This window comes from Rutilus rutilus (assembly GCF_951802725.1).
Source record: "Rutilus rutilus genome assembly, chromosome: 1".
Taxonomy (NCBI): domain Eukaryota; kingdom Metazoa; phylum Chordata; class Actinopteri; order Cypriniformes; family Leuciscidae; genus Rutilus; species Rutilus rutilus.
This window is the reverse complement of record NC_140209.1, coordinates 4908354-4932366: the sequence shown is the minus strand read 5'-3', so window position 1 is coordinate 4932366 and position 24013 is coordinate 4908354. Positions and strand designations below refer to the sequence as shown.

The following is a 24013-nucleotide window of genomic DNA, read 5'->3' as shown; positions in this document are numbered from 1 at the left end:
AATGTGTAATAAATCGGTCAGCATCAGCCCGCCCCTTTTTCCTAATATGGTGTCTGTGTATCAAATCGCGCGTAGCGCTCTAGAATCTTTGCTGTGTATGTTCAAGCAACTCACTCGTCTCGCACGTTGAGCTGGCAATGTTTTACAGATGGTCTTGAAGTGGTAAGTGGGCAAAGCAACAAATCGGCATTGAATTAGTTATCGGATGATATTAAAAGGTAGTGGGATTATTTGTGGTTGACCTGGAAATCAAAAAGTTATAGATTTGATATTAGCTGCGAATTCAGAGCATTAACTTAAGTTGTGTCAGTGTAACGTTATCGATAGCTAGCCTAGTCTAACCGTAAACTAGTTGGCTAACGTTACTGCCATACAAAGCCATAGTAACGTTATCTGATCGGTTTTGAAACATCTGTTCCTTATTTAAAATATAATAATGAGCAGTGTAACTACAGTATTTCAATGATTTTACTAAAGTAATGTTACATATTACATTTGATTTGATTACTTTTTTACATTTCTGTCAAATATGAACCATTTTCAAATAAACGGGGTAGTGTTAACCTTATTCAGCACTGAAATCTGTCAAACTTCTTTCAAAGTCCTTCATCACATATTAATATTAAAATAACTTAATTTCAGAGCACCACAAAGTCAGACCTCAGCACCTTTATGTACCTTTAATGTAAGATCGTTCTTAGGTCACATACCAATTTAAAATCATAACATAAAAACTGCAATGGTACTGTTTTTAAAATCATGTGTAGTAGGCCTAAGTGTACAGTAAGTGTGTGTGTAAACATGCTTTAATGAAGTAGACTTCAAAAGCTTTTGAATTTGAGCTTACAGTTCTTTCATCAACCTGTCTTTTACATAAACTTACAATGATACTTTAACTTAGTCCTCAGATAGAGGAGGGTTGCTGCTAGCTCCGTTAAGGTATTACTGTCCCTCCCAAACTGCATTGAAATGGTATGTTTAGCAGCCAGAATTTAAACATTTTCAGGGGGAGAAACCCCCTGACCCCTCCTAACATGATCCATATCACCCGTCAGAAAACAATTGCAACGTCTCAGATTGTGCCCCCCGAAAATTTTGGCTTGCATGACGCCCCTGGTGATATGTCAGATCCGCAGCCCAGCGGTAGCTCCAGTGGGGGTCACAGATGTGATATAAACGAATTGAAACAAAACTGAAAACATTTTACCTCACTAACAGTCAAAAATCCTGTGACTGGCTGTTCCTCAGATACGCGTGTTGTTCTCAGGTTACATTTTAACTAGACGCTGTTTTCCAACGGACTCGTCAGAGTCTGATATGAGAAGCGCTGACTTCTCCTTTTTGCCCAGCTTATATACCCTTAACACATCCTGGTCTGTCTCAAAAGATCGCCTCGGTTTACCTTAAAAGGCAACACGTCTTTGTTCGAGATCTCTGTCTATCTAGACAGAACAATATCACGTCTGCAAAAGTTTCCTGTTTTTAGCTGCAGCTTTTTCACACATTTTGCTTATCTCTATTTCTATCAAAGCTGCGCACATACTTTTCACACTTGAAGTACACATGGTCTCTTTGTTACTTAGTCTTCTAACCCAGAACATTTTGTCCCTGCAAGTTTATCTTAACTTATACATTTCTAAAACTTGGTTACATATCTTTAATAATGTACTTTAGCTTGTATGATTATATTTCTTTAAATGCTTATGAGTAAAAATAAATGTTCAACGTTAACACAAGTTGCACACACCTAAAAGTAAAAGAACACATCTAAATGTAAAATTTCCATTACAGCGTGCACGGAAAACCTGGGTCGCGTGCATTACAGATCAGTTGGTCGCGTGAGGTGGATGAGAGGAGAACACTATGTAATAATATTACATTTGAAAATAAATCCTTGAAAATGTTATTCACTATCTACTAGGGATGCTCATATTGACCGTTTAACCGTTACCCGAAAGTAAAAATTTTGACCGATTAATACTATCAGTTAAACGGTTTAAAACGTTTTTTTTAAGCTTCTTTTTTTTTTAGTTTGCTGCATGGTTTAAAAATAAAATACTATATAGCTTATATTTATTAACTCACGGAGCGCGTAGACACGCGCAACCACACACGTCTCTAGCGAGACGTTACCTGTGTATTCCCGGGACATCGATCCGTCCCATAGGAGAGGGTGTTTTCTGCCGCGGGTCTAATGGCGTGTTCACACCAAACGCGAATTTAATTATTTGCGCGAGTAGATTACAAGTCAATGCAAAGACGCGAATTGGGCGACGCGTTTGCCGCGAAAGCTCGATAATGGCCTCAATCGCGTCTTCCACGCAAGACAAGTTGAAAAATTTCAACTCGAGCAGAAAATTCGCGTGAAGAGGTGAAATTCACCGAGTTGAGTGCGCCTCTGGATGGTGATGTGAACCCAGACACGTCGGCGTTTGGCTTTCCTCCGTATTTGGGACTTCCACAACAAGTACAGAGCAGCCATGGGCGTCAGTTTGGTTTGAAATGTGCTGGGGACAGAGATGCATTCGGAAGAAGCATTTTCACTTTTACTATATTCTAATTTTGTCAATAATTATTAAAAAAAAAATCGCCAATAAGCTCATAATTTATGCTAAAATAGTGTTTAGTTTTAAAGACCATTTTAAAAAGCTGGTTATATTTTGATGTTTCTGCACAAGTTCAGCAAACAGTGAGGTTCGGGTTTGTTCCGATCAGAGCTCGTGAGTGGAGAGCGCATTTCTGAATATTCCGCTCCGCTCGCTCTTTCCGCAGGGTCGCTCGCTCAACACAGATGTCCTGTTGCCTGGTTCGAAAATATGTGGAATAAGGGCTGCTTCCGACTAAAGGTTTTTTTTCCTAGTCGACTAGTAGGCTAGTTGTTCATTTAAGTCATTCGTGGACAAATCGCCCCTTTATATTAATTTAATTACTTATATAGCCTACAGGATAATGAGCGTTTACGTAATATAGCCGCACTCAAGCGCACGACCGCACGCTTAAAGCTTGCCTCAAAGAACCGGTAAAAGTAATGATTATGACTGCGTCTAAATGTGTCTAAATACGCTGTGAATGTGAATGTGCAGTATACGCTGAGTTTCGGTTCATTTATGAGACGAACTCCAGTTAACTCGCCGGCGCCTCCAATGTTGTGATTATCTGCTATATTTAGCCTACTTCTTATTTATTAAATCCATTAGTTCATGAAACATTGATTAAAATTAAGATATAATTAATACAAAACGAAATTCACTTTAAAGAAAGGCAGCTGTTCTGTTTGAGGTCTCTGTGAAAGTTTTAAAGCAGTCTTTTAGTGCCGCTTTCAGAGCGCTCACGTCCGTAACGAGAACTGACACGTTGTTTTTCCCTCATAAATGCGAACACGGAAAATAAAATAAAATGAATATTATAATGTTTTTTTGTTGGGTCAGACAATGATTACCAAATTTCTCTCTCATATTGCTCCTCACAACCACTGAAAACGGTAAAAAAAAAATCGAACCAAAAGTCAAATTAATATGGACGGAAGTTATAAGTGGTGGGTACAAAATGACTCATGACGAAATCTGGTGGGTACGTATCCCCGTCCCCCCCGAAATCGACGCCTATGAGAGCAGCAATATCATTTATTTCAGACATGACGGAAAAATGATGGCAGAAAGAAATTGTGTTGTTGTTGATGATGATGACACACTCCTTTGCGCGGTATATTTTTATTCGCGAGTGACGCGAAAAACAAGAAAAACATCCCGCGAGTAATCTAGAGTAAATAACGCGATGCGAATATACACTTCGCGTTTGACTGTCAACAGGCTGCGCTCCAGACTGACCCCACATCACGTTGATTGATATGTTGCTTTTTTTAAATAAAAATTAGACAAGGTGTTGAGGTAGGGCGGCTATTTTTATTTAACGAAAAATCTTAGTCTAAAGGAAAAAAAAAATCCGGTTTTTGAAAGCTTTGTTCAAACGGATTCAGTGTTTTCTTTTTGTCATCTTAATTTGTTAATTATTTAAGTTTAAAAAATATATTTAGTGTAGGCCTATTTTGTTTTTTATTTGTATTATTTTGTTCTGTTTTTCTCTCACTGTCAGAAATGCTGCAGGTGCGCAAAAGAAATGCTTCATTTAAACTGAATCCAGGTTCTGTTGTTGATCTGTTCTGTATGCTGCTGTTTGCACTTTGCACGTTAAAATAAACCCTTAAAAAAAAAAAAAATTTTTTAAAGGGTCACAGATACACGTCATTTTTATTTGGAATCTTATCAGTTAATGGTTAATAATCGATTAAAGAGTGCCGGTTGTCAGTCGGGAAAATTAATCGAAATGAGCATCCCTACTATCTACTGTATTTATTTATCCATGATTGGCGTAATATCGTGTGTAGTATACATTTTCATATGTTCATGTATGTCATGCAAATACATGTGACGGCTTGCAACGTTTTAAAGAAACAAACAAGCAAAACACATAAATCATTATTATTTAAATTTACTTGAAGTAAAACAACCTTAAAAAAAGGTTGAACTATTTAAACTATTTTAAAGTAAATAGTGTAAATAAACTATGTCAGATAAACTATGTTGTACATAAAATTTATGTAATCTCACATACTATTTTGTCATTAATTTATGAATATTGTTTAGATTGGTTCATTAATGATAAATGTTATTTGTAACCTGCAGTAAGCAGCAGTAATTATTTATGTGACTGAAAAAATGACTGTAAATATTAAAGACAAGAAGCTGCACTAAAACTTTATTTATTGAAGTGTTACCTTACCTTTTTGTTTACATTTTAATTTCTTAGTAAATATTTTTTATTGCAAAAAGAATTTTGCATAACTAGGTATGTACAATAAATGTTCATTTAGTTTCACCAATATTCTTTATGTCTCTCATTTATGTAGTCGTTTTACGGACATAAGGTTTACCAGTTTATTTAGCACCCACTGAAGAGGTGTGTAAATATTTGTTTACTGTTGGTTGTAACGAGTGTTTTGTGTACTTCGCTGTGTATGTTGATGATAATGAAAGGGAGAGAGAGAGAGTTTATGGATAAGACTTTAATGCGCACTTCTTATACTGTGTTTATTCAGCTCTTACAGTGATTCTCTGGAGTAAAACTAACGCTTCATCTTTTGTGTGATGTACAATAAACTTCACTTGAACTCATCAGTATATTTTGGTCATCATTCGGACAGGGTCTGCCACAGCAGGCTTGTATTAATAGTGGATAAAAGCAGATGACAAATAAATTATAACCATATTTAAACTAAACTATACCTGTTCTATCTCTATACAGCATATATGCTCTGGCTCTGTGGGCATTACTGTCCGACTCAGAGTTGAAATGAACACCGCTACTGAGAATTTCTGTTGAGATTGTCCTTCTGGTTCCTCTGAGCGCGAACTCGTGCAGCAGCAGCTCATTTGCATTTAAAGGAGACACACTAAAACTGCACCTTTTTCTGAGCCCCAAAAAAATGACAATCGAAACATCCTGTAAAAAATTATCTGTTGGGTATTTTGAGCTAAAACTTCACATACATAGATGCAATGCAGCGTGCTCGTTTTTCCAGGCGCGCATATGCCACAGCGAGATGAAAACTTCTCAACTTTTCAGAATGCCACAAGCGCACCGCAGGTCATGTGACAAAAACCAACCGATTAGCTTTGGCCTTTCCGTAACAACATGGAAAGCTCGGCCGAACAGCTGATCATAGCTGTACAGGGCGAGTTTTTATTTCTCATCTCCATAAATATATCTCGTAGTAAAGCTAATGCAAGGGCTAGAAATAAATTAATCCTTTGCTGATACTTCCTCGTCATCATGGAGAACACAGTTCATGGTTGCATAGCAACGACAGACGCCACGGGAGCGCAAGCGCTTGTAGAAAGAAAGAGAAAGTGCTTTCCACACGTTTTTAGACGCGATATGTGAACGGCCCCTAATTCAGGATAAACTGAGAATCTATTTGGTTTAAAATCGTTTTTGTTTTGTTTAAAATGGAGATCACGATAACATACATCGGAATAACATGTTCCAGTCTATTTTTAAAAAAAAGATACTCAATTGAATCATTAATTCAAACACTTTTAAAACCAATTAATTCAGTGTCTCAATCATAAACACCTGGGCTGGGTTTCCCGATAACGTTGTCTCTTAGCGTGCTACGAAGACTCTTATGGTATAACTTAACTAAAGGTATACCATTTATAGGCGTGTTCCCCGAACCATACCTTAGAAAGCTGCTAAAGATATTCCTTCTTACGTGTGACGTTACCCAGTGCTGCCCGTGGCGATGCTGCTGAATCTGCTGATATCGATGGCTCGAGAATCAATTATTCACTTGTGCAGGGGCTGCTTCACTGCGTTATGAGAAAGCGGTGTTCTTTATAAAAGAAGCAATTCAGAAATGTACGCGGGTTGGGTGAGAAAAAAACACTGACATTATGGATTCGGATGGCAATAAAATCACAGACTTAGCCCTGTAAATGTTTAAAATACCATACGAACCCATGAGAAACAGTTAGCATCTATTAACAACTTAACTGACAGTATGCTTTCACTGACCTTTGAAAGCGCTCCGCGGACGGCGCCGTCTTTTAGAACAACTATTCGCTGTATCGCTGCCGTAGTTTGAGCAAACTCCCCACCACAATCATTCCCTTTAAATAGACTATTAAACCTATTAAACTATTAAATGGTTTGCCAGCTGATGTACCTTTGATTGTTGTTAGATTTTTAATTATATTATCCAGTGTAATGACAATTTTATTCTTAGCTTTAGTCCTAACTGCTTTTTCTCATTGTTTTTCACTCTGTTACAGGTTGCCAGGAAGAATCCTTCTCTACATTGTTGCAGTTCCTTTTTGATCCCTTTTCTCCTGGAGTTCTTTCTGGTGTCATTAAAATGTCTTAACTTGAATTGTGTCTGTTCATTATACTAGAGACAGTTACACACAAAATTAAGAAGATATTTTTCAATGTCAGTATAGCATACTTTTTTCATATTGGAAGTCAAGTAACTCCAGGGCTGTATAGTACATAGACATTGAGGGGGACAAGTCCTATAATTATACGTCAATAATAACAATAGTGTGTCAATAGTTAGAATGGCCAAACTGGAAATTCAATATTGGAAATTCTTGCTATTCTTGACTGTTTTTAGGATGGCAAAAAGGGTTTAAAAGTTACATTTTAGGCTGGTCTACCTTACAGCGACCATCCAAATAGATAGCCAATCAAATCATAGAAGGCGGGGTTTACTGTTCACAGAAGCAGAGCATGTATTCCATCAGTTTAACGTTGAAAGAGTGCGAGGTAAGATGGAACTGTAAAACTACTCCACTTTTTTTCTTGAATATGGCCATTTTGAGGGATGAAAGTTGCATGTGTTCAGTATCAAAGCTATTTTATCAATTTAAGTCTCAGGGCAATGTTGACTACAGTTTATGTGCTGCTGAGTGAGTGTTGCAGCGCGATCTCCGCTCTGTGTGTGTGTGTGTGTGTGTGTTCGTAAGTGCGTGCGTCAATGAAAGCAGCGCATGGTGTCAAATGTAAGGAGTAGCCGGAAAGGTCCGACCTATAAAACCCATGCAGAGCTGCCAAAAGATTTACAGCTTTTTTGCGATCAAAGGCCGACGTCGAGGCGACATATTGCCGATGAGCAAACGATCTCTGAGCGACGATATCGTGCCGATGGAACTTTGCACATCGGGCCAACGTCGGCCCGACGTACGTGTGCTATCTGGGTTGAGATCGATTCCCCTCACAGATCTCAAACTTTAACTTGGACATTCAGTAACAGTTCTCACTGCAAACATCGAGACAATCACACAAACGAACACAAACTCGCTCAGGTCTGAATGAACTCAACATATTCTCCTCATGCTCGCTGCTGCTGCACTAAATGTTTATTTCAGAAGGAAGACGCCAGAAAAGACGCACAAGTATCGCTGCGATCGATGAAAACAATACAGAAATGAGCCTGTCGTAGTCAACCTGTATAAAGTGTGTGTGATGGTTGTGTAAATATGAGAAATACCGTGAACTGCTGTCCTTACCTCAGAAGACGCTTCCCCCAATTTCCACCGGCTGCGTTACGGTTCCGGCACGGCGGCGGAGTCAATAGGTTTCCATTAAAGTCAATGAGTGTATTTCCACTGAATGCGGTACAGCTGCGTTCCCGCTCCGCAGCACTACAGGGCAGAGTACGCATGACAGGAAGTCGAGTGACAAAACAGAACAGCCAGAAACAAAATAAAAGATCCGTTTAATTTTCAAAATAAAATACACCGCGCTCATATTTCCCTACACTACACATTGAAAACGTCATAATGGGCGGAGACAGGCTTGTTGACGTTTTAACCCCGTTGACACGATGGATGAAGACATGCTGATTATTGAGGTACAGAATCAACCCATCATCTATGACCCCTCACATCCTTTTTATAAGGACAACATTAAAAAGGATGCGGCGTGGAAAACTATAGCAGAAGTGATTGGTGTGGATGGTAAGTCACTATTTTTGTCCAAGAAATAAAGATAGAAAGCAAATAGCTAGTTATGTACTCGTAATGAGGAGTTATATAGCTATACAGGTTAAAAACACATTCAAATTTTTAATTAAGTAGCCATTGCAGGATTGTTTGATTAGCATGAAGAACTTTATTTACAGATATTATTGTAACGTTAATGAAATATTAAATTTGAGTAAAGTTATAAATAGAATAAGGATTTTAGACATCAATTTATTACATATCGCGCGATCACACCAGAATTCGCGAGATTACATGGGGCCTCGTGAAGTCAGCTGTAAGTCATGACCGCAGCCGTTCCGCAACAAATCCGGACCTGGTGGGTATTGACGGACGACGGAACACGGAGCTGTCACGCAGCGGAGCCGTTCCGCATCTTGAAGAGACGGCGCGAGCGAGCGGTGACGTCATCGGCCGCCAACGCACGCGCGTACGGGACACCCCCGCACATAGATATCATAAAGGCTAGATCAGGGGGGCATGGATTTCTATTATTTTGAAGGTACCCCCGGGCGCCGCCATTGGCTAGCGGACCCCCGCCTGCTGTTAGCATCCCATTGACTCCCATTCATTTTGGCGTCACTTTGACAGCGAATAACTTCACATCTGAGGCGTTTAAAGACTCCATTTGTCCATTATTTATTTCTAAAGAAACACGAAAATGTATAAAAGGCTTCATTACCTTGTATCTTACGTTATGGCCCCGTAGAAGCAATTTTTGTAAAAATAGGCTAACGATTGCGTCATAGCCACGCGACTCTCTGTCGCACAGTAGGAAATTACCATATGGACAGGAGGAGAAGCTCGCGGGCAATCGGGAGGACGTGGAGGCAAAATGACAAAGTAATTAATCAGAATACCTACTAAAAGTTTCTCCTGCTCCAAAATCATAGACAGCTCCTACTCACACTCTCCGTCTCTGGAAGTCTCGGAAGGGAATGATTCAGATTTCTCTTGGCACAGCTACTAGAAGACAGACGTTTTGCTCACGTCACATCTACGTCGTCAAGCTCAGTTTGAGTCTGCGCAGTACGCTCGACCCCCAGGAAGTAAGAGTTTCTAATTGGCTTCACTTTGTCTCCGTTGAATCCAATGGGGTCGCTGTGTCCATTTCTTTTACTGTCTATGGGCTAGATGTCTCGTGCGCACTGCTGGCCAATGGAGGTCGACGTCCGCACGTGGCGGCCATCTTGCCACAGTGTTCTCACTCACTTGTTTAATGGTGCATGTACTTTTATATAACCATAACTTGCTAAATTTTCTACCGATTTTCAAACGTTTTGGTTAGTTATAAACGTCAGAGATGTAGTTATGACACTATACATACACTGCATACATATGAATAATTATAACATACATGTTCAAGCATTCGGAATTATAGCCACGTTAATAACGTTTGTAAGAAACCAAACCGTTTGTAAATCCGTCAAGATTTCAGCGAGATAAGAGGATTTGTGTGCATGCTGATCAATCACCTTAATTCACAGCTTCACTGTGACAAGATGGCCGAACTGTGATGCCGGAAGTGACTGCGCCATAAGACATGATATCTATGCCCCCGCAGCCAATCAGGGCCACACAGATTCAGCTTTACTAGTAGCCTTCCATTATTATTATTATTTTAGAACTGAAGTGACTCCAATTACTAAAGGTGAAAGGAACTTTTTCAAGTAAAAGCACAAAATAGTCAGAATAAGCAGAGGAGGATCACCTCCACTGCTTAATCTGAAAAGTGTTTTGGCCTGTAAAGTCCGGCTCAGTATATTCTGTAGCATCCTAAGACTATAGTAAAGGCATTGTTGGAGCTACATTAGTTTGCTTTCAGTAGTGGTAATTTTGTTAATTAATTTGTTTACCATTATAATTTTTCTCACATTAGTAATATACATTTTGGTAATGTTCTTTTTGTTGTTTGTTTATATATCTTCTAGGCCCAGTTTTTCAAAAGTAATCCAGTGGGATTTCGGATCACGGATTGGATCAAATCTTGGAAATGGGTTTTTCAAAAGCAAAAGAGGGATTCTGAACTAAAATCAGATCATGTAATCCGATCTTACATTTGATCTGGATCAAACCTGCCCTTTGGGTTTTTCAGAACTTTGAACTCGGTTTGGGATCTATTTGATCCAAAAAAAAACAGGATTATCCTGATCCCATCAGGGCCCAGTTTTTTCCAAAAAATGTAATCTGGATCAAATTGATCCGGATTTGGAAATCCCATGTTTTACTATCCAGGATCACCTGATCCAGTTTACTTTCATGCCAGTTTTTTAAACTGGTAATTCTTGGATTGGTAATTCTTGGTAAAACTGGTAATTCTTGGATTGGATCACTGTGATCATTGATTTTGGGATCATTCACTTAAAAAAAAAAACTCTCTGGTTTTATTTGGTTTAAAAAAAATCACAACTGAATCCACCCTTCTGATGGGATCAGGATAATCCTGTTTTTTTGCATCAAATAGATCCCAAACCGAGTTCAAAGTTCTGAAAAACCTAAAGGGCAGGTTTGATCCAGATCAAATTTAAGATCGGATTACATGATCTGATCTTAGTTCAGAATCCCTCTTTTGCAATACATTGTAATACAGGTATTTAATATTTAAAAATATAATGCTCTATAGATTGTTAGATCCACGGAGCTGATCATATGCGACATTAAAACTCCTTGACTGAAGAAGTGGGAAAAGCTGTTGGCTGTTGTGTGACAGTAATTTCACCTATTACACAAACTCGTGTAGGGTAGACTGGGTACAGTTGAGACACTTTTTGCGTTTTGATTTTTCACACAAAAATAGATACTGAAAAGAAGTGAATTTCCACATGACATGCCACATGACATTTCATTAGCTTGTAGACTAAGATATTATCAATCAATAATACCCACAAGTAGTTTATATTTTCCACAATTAGCTCATAAAAATAAGGTGCTTTTTGTCTCAACTGTACCCATATGTGGATATTTTCAAATTACCATGCTTTCCACCCTCATATCCCCCTGAGACGAGAGATTTATGTATTTTTTGTCTGGAAAAAATCCTCCGATGACGCAAAAATCGTCATTTTGCATCATTGGAGGATTTTCTGGCCAGAGGCTAAAGGCTACAGCCAGTAGTAGGGGTTGTCCCGCATGTTTTCAGCCCACCCATAGAGGGTGGGATCTCACTCACAGAATGTACACAGTGTCAGCCGTCTTTCTTTGGAAGCTAAGCTAGCAGGCTCTTGTTCTGTGGAGAAAGCTGAATAGTAGGAGAAAGCTGAGTAGTAGGGCTTACCATCCTCCTTTTCCCGGACTTGTCCGCCGGGCGAGATCGTTCAAAATGTACGGGATTCAGCTTTTGCATTCTGCGGTCGCCATTCATTATTTACATGCACACCTTTTATTTCAATCTAACTGAATTCATTCCGATCGGTGAATCTGAATGTAGTGTTTACATGAACGCTAAACAAGTGATCGGTTGATGTGCGTTTTACCATTGCTAAGAAAATTCCCGCTCCTCCGTGAGAGATGCGAGACCAGTTAACAAGTTATAGAGTTCTGCTTCCCACAGCTAAACAAGATAAAGCTTTCATACATGATACTGCCCTGCTAAAAAAAAACTATAGAAACCATTACAGAAATTCTATTGGATTTTATGGTTTTCATGGGAATTTTATTGGTTGTAATGGGAATTATAGTGGTCTCTGTGAGTCTCTACTGATATGTGTTGGGTTGTATTGGTGGGGGCATTAAATCCTAATGGAATATGTCCCAAAAACACTACAAAAAATTATTCTGTAGTGGTTTAAATGGTAAAAGCCAATGGTTCCTATTGGTATTTTAATAGAAACCATTAGAATTTCTGTGATGGTCTCCAACTTTTTTTAAGCTGGTCTGATCTTCTGTCCTTGTCTAAAGAAATAATTACACACACACACTCATCATGCTTAATGTTTTATTATCAAGGTGAACACATGGAATTCATCAGTATCTGTAAAAATCACCTACATAAATGAGTTTCACAGCACTAACACTGTTTCAGCTTTGATAAACACGTCATAAACGGGGCGTTAACATATAAACCTACTTGCATTTTATGGTTGTCAGCTTTGTTGCATTACATTTACTTCACCATGAGATGGTGCTGCAATTTATATCTGAATGAAGCTTCGAGTAATGAACCATTTTCGATTGTATGAGAAAGCAATAATTATGAGAAAATAAGCCTGAAGCTTCGGAGAAAGAATGAATAATAGATTTTGTGAAATAACAATTGATAACAATTCAACAGCTAACAGAAAAAAAAAAAAATGGGGAAATGGGGCAACCTTGGCGCACTCCTGAAAGCCAACCAAAACTGAAGAGTTAATGTCATTATTAACCATATTGATAAATGTACATCCAAAACCAAAAAGACTAAGAGATTTAAGCAAAAATTGGTGTTCTAAAGAGTCAAATGCTTTATAAAAATCCAAAAACATTATAATAGCTTCTGAATCAATATTCTATGAATAATCAATAAGTTCAAGAACTAATCTTATGTTAGAGCTAATATGCCTATTTTTCATAAATCCATTTTGTGTTTCGCCAATTACACTATTAAGGCCAGATTTTAAACGAACTGCCAAAAATTAAAGCAAGTAATTTATAATCGACATTTAACAGTGATATAGGTCTCCGGTTTTCAATTAAAAGCGGGTCTTTATCAGTTTTGGGGATCAAGGAAATAAGACCCTGCTTCATTGAGGGAGTCATCTCTCCTTTTTTAATACAGTCTTTAAACAAACTATGTAGAGGTTGCTTTAAGATGTCCCAAAAATGTAAATAAAATTCAACAGACAAGCCATCAGTACCTGGAGATTTTCCCCTCTTCATAGATTTCAGTGCATCCTCCATTTCAACTATAGAGATATCAGAATCACAAAGTTGCTTAAAGTCATCCTTAATACCTGAAATCTTATCATGAATACTCAAAAGAAAATCTGTACATAAAACACTATTAACGTTTAAGGCAGAGAGAGATGTCTTTTTTTACGATTTCTTTTTTCAAGAACAAAAAAGTAATTAGTGCTTCTTTCACCCTTCTCGATCCATTTTGCTCTAGAGTGTATAAAAGCACCTTTAACAATCTCTGTGTACATATTTTCAATTTGCAAATGACATGTGCTCATTTCTACCTCATCCTCTTTACTGGGATTTTCCTTCTGCATTAACACACTTAATCTATGAATGAGTTCTACTTCTGTAATGTTTTTTTCCCTCTTTTAATTTGCTTACTTCTATTAACAGCAAGGTCTCTAACTCTAAATTTAAAAACTCCCAGCTAGAGCCAGGGTCGTTTTCAGTATTACTAAACATAGAATTACCCAGATGAATTACAATATCATTAAAATTGGCGTCTTCCAAAAGACAACTGTTAAATTTCCAGTAACCCCTTGTTCTATTTAACTTACTGTATTGTGCAAGATTCAAAGAAATTAACATGTGGTCAGTAAACGGGGCAAATTGATGATTAACAGTATGGACAATTTTCAAAATAGCATGAGAAATGAGAAAAAGATCAATTCTAGCTTTAAGCGATCCAGATTTGTTGGACCAAGTAAAGCCTCTACAACCAGAGTTAAAGAAACGCCAAGCATCTGCCACTGAAAGATTTCCACACAACCATAAAATAATATTATCATGTGAATTAGAGGTAGTTCTTATAGGAAATCTATCTTGTGCATCGTCAGGGGTTTCATTAAAATCTCCAGCTATAAACAAATAAACATTACTAAAACGACTGTATACTTGTAAGCTTAGCTCCCACTTCTTGTTGCTGAACCCCCTCTCCTACAGGTGGCGGCCGATGACGTCACCGCTCGCTCGCGCCGTCTCTCTTCTCTCATTGAGAGTTTCAGCGTCGAGTCTTCTGAGGTGAGGAGAGCCGTTCACGGTATTTCTCATATTTACACAACCATCACACACACTTCATACACTTTGATTAAGCGACAGGCTCATTTCTGTATTGTTTTCATCGATCACAGCGATACTTGTGCGTCTTTCTGGCGTCTTCCTTCTGAAATAAACATTTAGTGCAGCAGCAGCGAGCATGAGGAGAATATGTTGAGTTCATTCAGACCTGAGCGATTTTGTGTTCGTTTGTGTGATTGTCTCGTCAAGTCAAAAGTCAAAGTTTAAGATCTGTGAAGGGAATTAATGTGAATCGATCTCAAGTGTCATACTGGAACAGAGACTGCTAATGCTTTACATTGAGCCTAAGATGAGCCACGTGAGACATTAAAGCAATACTAATAAATATGAATCCCGTTTTACTCTTGGAAGAATAGTGCTTGTGGTGCTCTTTATTTTGAAAGTTTTATGATCATTTTCAGTTTCTGCGCGCATATAATTTTTTTTTTTAAATGAACTAACTACTTACTAACTACTATAGTGATCCCATCAGTGTATAAGATCAAACTTAATGTGGACATATTATGCTGCTGTAACTATTCTTTGTAGTGGTTGATGAAGATGAGTGTCATTAGTGATTGTTTTTGTGTTATTGATGTTTTATCCATGTCATATTGTGAGAAATTACAATATTTTCTTTCAGTAGAGCAGTTTTACAGGCTTTTGTCATGTATCCTGACTCAAATAATGTGTTTCTAACAGCAAACACTCAGAATAAAGTGAGATGATCTGCTGATGATCCTGAATGGCTTGTTGAATGAGTGTTGATAGTCTGAGGCTCATCAATATTAACAGATCTGCTGAAAACACTCTTTATTTCATGACAATAGTTACTGTTTTCACCTCATTTATTATGCTGATGTCTTCCGATCTCCTGAAAATTGTCACTTAAAGCTCATTTCATTGGTGTCAGCAGACTGAGGGGATTTGTTGGCTATTATATGCTAGGGCTGCACGATATTGAAGAAAAATGCGATATGCAATAACTCATTAAATAATGCGACATGCGATACGAGAAAGCTTAAAGTGTGTAAAATTAAATTAAATGATCTATTATATAGCCTACATGCGCGTTTCACATTCTTTTTGTGACAAGAAAACATCCCTACAACTTCTGAGAGTGAGCATCAGTGTTTTACTGTCGCATAATGTGTTATTTTAACATCAGTGTAAACCTCGGGGTTTAGAGTTTTAGGTTATCCTACATTAGGTTTATTTAACAACAGAATGATCAGAACAGAATATATCGTGATATACATTTGCGATATTTCGATAATCTCGATTTTTTTTGTGCAGCCCTACTATATGCATGTTTATTTATGTGTTTATGATTTTAACTGTTCCCACGCTGGAATACTTCATAAGTGAAGCTCCTCCCACAGCAGTCACATCATCAGTGAAGCTCCTCCCACTGTAATTACATCATCAGCGAAGCTCCGCCCACTGCAATTCTCCAATAAATGCTGTAAATTCCCATCAGCTGCAAGTGAAGACGAGCATCAGAGCATCAGGAAGAGCTGAAATCTGCAAAGACTGAGTTTATTAAAGAGGACAGAGAGAACATGAGTGATCCAGAACCCTGCAGAATGAAACACACTGAAGATCCTGAAGAACAAAGAGGTTGGTGTTTATTCTTCATTCATTCATGATGCTGAAGAACATTCATGTTAGAAACATTCAAGCACTTCATCACATTTAGATAAACAGTTCAACTATGAAACGGTACAGGATGTTCTGGGTTTATTTTCAACAAGTGGTCAGTAAAGGGAGGTTTGAGGCATTTTTAGATCAGATCAAGCTAAATACTATTTTAACTGTTTTATTTTACATTTATTTTATATCTGGTTCCCAATTTGCAATAACATTACCAGAATTTTTGTATTTTCAACATAGTTTACAAAATATATATTTTTAAAGGGATACTTCACTTTAAAATGAAAATTCTGTCAGCATTTACTCTTCCTCAAGTTGTTTCAAACCTGTATGAATTTCTTTCTTCTGCTGAACACATAGGAAGATATTTTGAAGAATGTCAGTAACCAAACAGTTAACTGGAACCACTGACTTCCATAGTACTTTTTTTTTCCTACTATGGAAGTCAATGGTTCCAGTTAACTGTTTGGTTACTGACTTTCTTCAAAATATCTATCTTTCTGTGCAGCAGAAGAAAGAAATTCATACAGGTTTGAAACAACTTAAGGGTGAGTAAATGATGACAGCATTTTCATTTTAAAGTGAAGTATCCCTTTAAGAGTAATCAGTAAACACCAAGTAACTGATAAAGTTGTATTAGTCAAATATCATACAAGTTATTCATAGTTATAGAGATTCTTCTTACAGTAACTTTGGTAACAGGGTTGATGAACACAGTCAATGCTACAGTTTGTGTAAAAACTGAGACAATGGATTAAGAAAAGGCTTGTTTGAGATGCGCCTCGCCTCGCCTGAAATGTAGTCGAGAGTAGGCCGCTGCAGTGAAAAAAGTGCGGTAAACAGCAAGGGTAAACAGGCAGGTGTAACAGTATCGTATTGAACGGAACCGTGAATTTTGTGAACCGTTACTCCCCTTCTTTCTACTATTAGGGTAGAGTGGGGGAAAACGCCCCCCTTAAGGAAAATGTGACATTACAGTGAAACAAAACATAAATGTGACTAGAATTGCCATCCCGGTTTTGAGTGACTATGGCAGGAGTTATTCACCAAATATTGAAATTGCTCAGCCTTCATAATTAATTAGCATTTTGACCGAAAATATTTTTGTACAAAGGGGGCGTTTTGCCACAGCGGTGGCTTTCTTACAAACCAGTTTGCTTCATAGATCAACAGCAAAATTAATAGAAAATAGTTTTTAATCTCTAAAAGTAAAAGGCAAGTAATGTATAAACATATATATATATATATATATATATATATATATATATATATTTATTTATTTATTTCAGCAATGTCCAAAATAGCCAAATTTAACTACCTTCCAACAGTGAGCTAACTGTGCTAGCAAGCTAGCTAGTTAATGTTCACTTGAGGTAATTTTTTTTATGTTTTGTTCAAATATTTAGATTTTACCACCTAGTTATACTGCATTAAGTGTAAAACAAAGGATTTGATAGACAGAAATATTTTATTATAGTAATTATGATAGAGACAAACTATGCCCCCAGGGGGGCGTTTTACCCCACAAGCTATGACTTTTAAATTTTTTTTTAAAAATTTTTAAGATAATAATATTCCTTATAAATAACATATGATCTCAAACTACAGACTTCACTATTCATCTATCATACATCACTGTGATATCCTGCAGAACAATATTCTCTTAAACACTTGTTTACTAATATCTGAAAATTATAGCATTTACCCTGTAATCCTCTTCTCTTCAAATGTGTCGCTGGTGTCAGCTTCTCCATAGAGATTTGTATATCCCCATTATCAACGTAGTGCATAGCAACAGTAAAAATGTATATTGACTACTTTTAGTGGTTGTTTTGGGAAAAACAGGTGGGGGGCGTTTTACCCCACTCTACCCTACATCAGGGCTCACTTTCATGTCCTTTCACTTTATATTTCTCTCTTGGAATTATTTTGATGCACTGAAAATGAAATGTCTTTTTCTCTTTCATGTCAGACCCGATGGAAGAGAGTGAAGAACTGAGTGAAGTGAAGGAGGAGAGTGAAGAACTGAGTGAAGTGAAGGAGGAGAGTGAAGAACTGAGTGAAGTGAAGGAGGAGAGTGAAGAACTGAGTGAAGTGAAGGAGGAGAGTGAAGAACTGAGTGTAGTGAAGGAGGAGAGTGAAGAACTGAGTGAAGTGAAGGAGGAGAGTGAAGAACTGAGTGAAGTGAAGGAGGAGAGTGAAGAACTGAGTGAAGTGAAGGAGGAGAGTGAAGAACTGAGTGAAGTGGAGGAGGAGAGAGAAGAACTGAGTGAAGTGAAGGAGGAACATCATGTCCAACCTGGAGAAAAACCTTTGAGTCGCTCAAAGACTAAAAATAAATTTTTAAAGAAAAGAAAAGACAAGAAATCTTTCACCTGCACTCAGTGTGGAAAGAGTCTCACAACCAAACGAATACTTGAGATGCACATGAGGATCCACACTGGAGAGAAGCCGTTCTCATGTGATCAATGTGGAAAGAGATTCTCATGCAAACGATATCTTAAAGAACACATGATGATCCACACCGGAGAGAAGCCGTTCTCATGTGATCAGTGTGGCAAACCATTTATTAGTGCATCAGCCCTGAAGACACACCTGGCAGTTCATACGAAGGAGAAGCCACATTCATGTTCTGTGTGTGGAAAGAGTTTTTCACTGCTGTCTAATTTACATAAACATGAGAAAACTCACACTGGTGTGAGAGAGTACATGTGCTTTGAGTGTCAGAAGACTTTCACTACAGCGGACGGTTTAAAACAGCACCAGAGAATTCACACTGGAGAAAAACCTTACAAGTGTTCACACTGTGACAAGAGATTCAGTTTTTCAGGACATCTGAAAACACATGAGATGATCCACACTGGAGAAAAACCTTACAAGTGTTCACACTGTGACAAGAGATTCAGTCGGTCATCATCTCTGAAAACACATGAGAGGATCCACACTGGAGTGAAGCCGTTCTCATGTGATCAATGTGGCAAAACATTTATTAGTCCATCAGACCTGAAGAGACACCTGAGAGTTCATACAAAGGAGAAGCCGCATTCATGTTCTGTGTGTGGAAAGAGTTTTTCACAGCTGCAATCTTTACATAGACATGAGAAAACTCACACTGGTGTGAGAGAGTACATGTGCTTTGAGTGTGAGAAGACTTTCACTACAGCGGACGGTTTAAAACTGCACCAGAGAATTCACACTGGAGAAAAACCTTACAAGTGTTCACACTGTGACAAGAGATTCAGTCATCCATCATCTCTTAAAACACATGAGAGGATCCACACTGGAGAAAAACCTTACAGGTGTTCACACTGTGACAAGAGATTCAGTTTTTCATCATCTCTGAAAACACATGAGATGATTCACACTGGAGAAAAACCTTACAAGTGTTCACACTGTGACAAGAGATTCAGTCGGTCATCATCTCTGAAAACACATGAGAGGATCCACACTGGAGAGAAGCCACACACGTGTGATCAGTGTGGGAAGAGTTTCTCTATTAAAAGTCATCTGAAGCAACACATGAAGATCCATGCAGTGGAGAAACCACATATGCAGTATTTAGTTTGATCAAACTCTTCAGCTGTGTTCCTGTAACTCTTCTTCTCGTCTCTCTCTGCTGTGATCATGAAATATCACAGTATGATGATAATCAACAGAAGAAGACAAACCAGCCCGAGACTCACGGCTATTAAAACCATCACCACACATACATTGATTTTGGGATCATTCACTTAAAAAAAAAAAAAAACTCTCTGGTTTTATTTGGTTAAAAAAATCACAACTGAATCCACCCTTCTGGGCCAAGTTTTTCAAAAGTAATCCAGTGGGATTTCGGATCACGGATTGGATCAAATCTTGGAAATGGGTTTTTCAAAAGCAAAAGAGGGATTCTGAACTAAGATCAGATCATGTAATCCGATCTTAAATTTGATCTGGATCAAACCTGCCCTTTGGGTTTTTCAGAACTTTGAACTCGGTTTGGGATCTATTTGATCCAAAAAAACAGGATTATCCTGATACCATCAGAAGGTTGGATTCAGTTGTGATTTTTCGAACCAAATAAAACCAGAGAGTTTTTTTGTTTTTTTTTAAGTGAATGATCCCAAAATCAATGTTTACTGATGATATATACATTTCTTCATATTTGAAGCATATATGAAGCATGTCACATCTAATGAGATATGGTAAAACAAAAAAAATCTACAATTTAACATTATAACAAAATAAGGAAAGTAAAATGTTTCTGTTTATTACAGTGTTTCTGTGTCTTAAAATTTAAATAAACAATGGTTATTTGAGGCCACCGGTATTTTGCCAACTGTTGTTCTTTGCTAAGCCAGTAGGCTACACTGTTGGTCCAATCCAAGGTTCCTTTAAAAAACTGGCATAAAAGTAAAATGGATCAGGTGATCATGGATAGCAAAACATGGGATTTCCAAATCCGGATCAAATTTGATTCAGATTAAATTTTTTGAAAAACTGGGCCCAGGCACTAAAGCGATTACCCATAAAACATGCTTTGAACCAATCAGATTGCTTGGGTCCTAAGCCCGGACTCAACACACCAAAGTGACCGGATAATTCACCACACCGGCAATATCCATACACTGAATAGTAGGCTAATAATGAAAACCGTGACATTTCAAACCACAGATGTATTACTTGCTATTTATATCACCCATTTCGATTCAATTTGACAGTTACTTTTTTTAAATTCAAAGATTGTGGTGAAAACTTACATATATCTGGCGCTCTGCAACTGAGATGAAACTGAGGTAAAAAAACAAACAAATCCAGTTTAGTCCGGTTGGTGAACGAGCAGCTTTTACTCTACTTGACTGAAGCTTGAACACAAGGAAGTAAAAAAAAAAAAATTCAGCGAATCTTCTATGTGCAAAAACACTCTTGACTCGAAATGGATAATATAATTCTAAAACGAACTAAACTTCCACTTTCACAACATAAAATGTCACACTTGCTCTGTATCACTCCTTCTGAAGACGCGTAAGGTCCAACATGGAAAATCATCTGGTTTCCACGGGCTTTTCTCGAAAATTCTCAGAGAAAAAAAATGATTCACCGAATCATCTTGAGAGGTTCATTTTCATGAATCGCTCAAATCCACCCGTGGATTTAATTTTTAGTGTAATTTAATTAATCTGTGCTCATAATTGTAATTAACAGTAATGTTTTTAATGTAAAAACTAAAATAAAATTGAAGTTTAGGTTTTAATGCAGTCTACCAGACAGCAAGATATATAGATAAATTTAGTTTACTAAGTTTAGTTTACAAAGTAAATTTACTTCTTTTAAAGCATTAGAGTTTAACTGAAGCTAGTAAAACCAGCAGAAAATTTAGTGCAGTTGTTTCAACTTACATTTATAAGTTAAAATAACAATTATACTTGTTAATTCAACAGATAATCTAGTGCAGTTGTTTAAACATACATTTTTGAGTTAAAATAACTATTTAAGTTGTTCATTCAACTTTCAGTCTAGTTGAGGACAAGAAAACTTAAAATTTCTTGATGTGTGGACAATCTAGTTATCTTTACTCACAAAATAAGTTGAAATAACTAAATTGCAAAAATATTTTTTACAGTGTGTAGCCTACTGGTTGGATGCTGCAAATAAAAATATTGCAGTGCTGAAAAATACATTTGTGCATTTCTACTTTAGATTTTTACTTTTACCATAAAAAACGATTTAGTCTGATTCAACATTTCACTTTTAAATGCATGATATCTCTTGAAATGCAACAACCTGTCACACGTTTAAAAATAATAATCTTCTCTGCAAACAAAGGGAATCGTAATACAGGTATTTAATATTTAAAAATATAATGCTCTATAGATTGTTAGATCCACGGAGCTGATCATATGCGACATTAAAACTCCTTGACTGAAGAAGTGGGAAAAGCTGTTGGCTGTTGTGTGACAGTAATTTCACCTATTACACAACATGTACAGTATGTATCACGAGATTAAACCGTTATTCACTTGTCAGCTACTTATTGATGCTTTTCTGTTCTATCTTGAATAACGTGGCGCTTCAATAACGCATTGTTTCCCATAACAGAGATGTAAAGCGCTGTTTCTCTGGCTTTTTCCAAGGCTCATAAAAATTGTGGCTTGACTTGATAGTAAAGCTGAATCTGCGTGGCCCTGATTGGCTGCGGTGGTGTCCCGTACGCGCGTGCGTTGGAGGCAGATGACGTCATCGCTCGCTCGCGCCGTGTCTTCCGTCATTGAGTTTCAGCGCCGTCGAGTCTTCTGAGGTGAGGAGAGCAGTTCACGGTAATTCTTATATTTACACAACCATCACACACACTTTATGCAGTTTGATTAAGCGACAGGCTCATTTCTGTATTGTGTTCATCGATCGCAGCGATACTTGTGCGTCTTTTCTGGCGTCTTCCTTCTGAAATAAACATTTAGTGCAGCAGCAGCGAGCATGAGGAGAATATGTTGAGTTCATTCAGACCTGAGCGATTTTGTGTTCGTTTGTGTGATTGCTTTACATCATTTTACTTTACTTTTACATACTTTACAGCCTATAATGAGCAACTTGAGACATTAAATCAATAGCCTACTTATAAATATGAATAGCATTTGACTCTTGGAACAATAGTGCTCTTTGGTGCTCTTTATTTTCAAAAGTTTTATGATAATTTTCAGTTTCTGCGCATATAAAATGTTATTATAATGATCTAACTTATAGTGATTAATGAATCATAAGATCAAACTATATTTTAGATTAGATTTTAGATTAATTTGGACATATTATGCTGCTGTAATTATTTATCTGTAGTAAGGTGGGGCGATATGGCTGAAAACTGTATCACGATATAAGTGTTTCATATCGGTCTAAATCGATATTATTTATAACCTATTTAAAGGACCAGGAGAGAAATATATTACATTTAAAAAATATATATTTTAAACTTAACCATCCTCTTATTATAATCCCCTCAGTTATAAAGGCAGAAATGTCAACACAACCATGGAAAACACTCAAATAATTATAATGTAAACAAAAGTCTAAAATCACAATGAACACTTAACAATTAGCTATCTCTTAACATTAAAGGGATAGTTCACTTTGAAATAAAATTTTGGTATGTTTTAGCTTACCTCAAGGGCATCCAAGATGTAGGTGTCTTTGTTTCCACAGTAGTTTCAATTTTGATATTTTTAGGTCAAACCGTTCTTGTCTGTCAGTCATATAATGCAGGTCTATGGTCACTGTCTCAAAGTGCATGCACAGAGAAGTCCAAATTAAACAATTCCCCATCGTAAGTACACATTGATGGCCTAAGACACGAAACGAGAGGTTTGTGTGAGAAAACGAACAGTATTTATATATATATATATATATATATATTAGTGTTGCACGGTGTACCGATACTTCAAAAGTATCGCGATACTCGGAAATTAAAAACGTCACGATACCTAAATTTATCAGTATCGATACTTTAAAAAAAAAAAAAAAAAAAAAAAAACGCCTCCCTATCTGGACGCCTGTTTTTTTTTCCTGAAGCACGCAGCAAAGAACCTGCCGCTGTCAGTGTCATGTGACAAAACACTACAGCGAGATGGCTGCATGTGCGAGCAAGTGGTCCACATCGTAGAAAAAGATGACGCGAGGAGTGACATATGGAAGTACTTTGCCTACCTTGCTCTGTTGCACGGTGCACCGATACTTCAAAAGTAAATCGGAAATTAAAAACGTCACGATTCCTAAATGTATTAGTATCGATACTTCTAAGAATGACCGCGTTCCAGATTTGTAAGGCCGGCGACACACTGGCTGCGTGGCGTGTCCATTTTTATTTCGGCCTGCGAAATAAAATAACTGCCTGCGTGACACACGCGTCTCAGGCGCAGCTC

At 37.5% G+C, this 24013-nt stretch overlaps 2 protein-coding genes across 2 annotated transcripts in view; one reads left to right on the top strand and one right to left on the bottom strand.

The window, feature by feature from the left end:
• The window catches only part of LOC311299350 (uncharacterized protein), a 117128-nt gene extending 108926 nt beyond the window's left edge, over window positions 1-8202 (bottom strand). The window contains exon 1 of the mRNA XM_084422867.1: window positions 8067-8202. The gene's annotated coding sequence lies outside the window, so the exon portion shown is untranslated. The remainder of the gene's footprint in view (window positions 1-8066) is intronic.
• Window positions 8203-8346: 144 nt separating this feature from the next.
• Window positions 8347-21126, top strand: LOC311302074 (uncharacterized protein). The gene is made up of 4 exons (XM_084427653.1): window positions 8347-8516; window positions 14358-14435; window positions 15854-16091; window positions 18097-21126. Exons 3-4 carry the CDS (start codon window positions 16034-16036, stop codon window positions 19689-19691), a joined length of 1653 nt encoding a protein of 550 aa, XP_084283779.1. The 5' UTR covers window positions 8347-8516; window positions 14358-14435; window positions 15854-16033; the 3' UTR covers window positions 19692-21126.
• Window positions 21127-24013: the final 2887 nt, after the last annotated feature.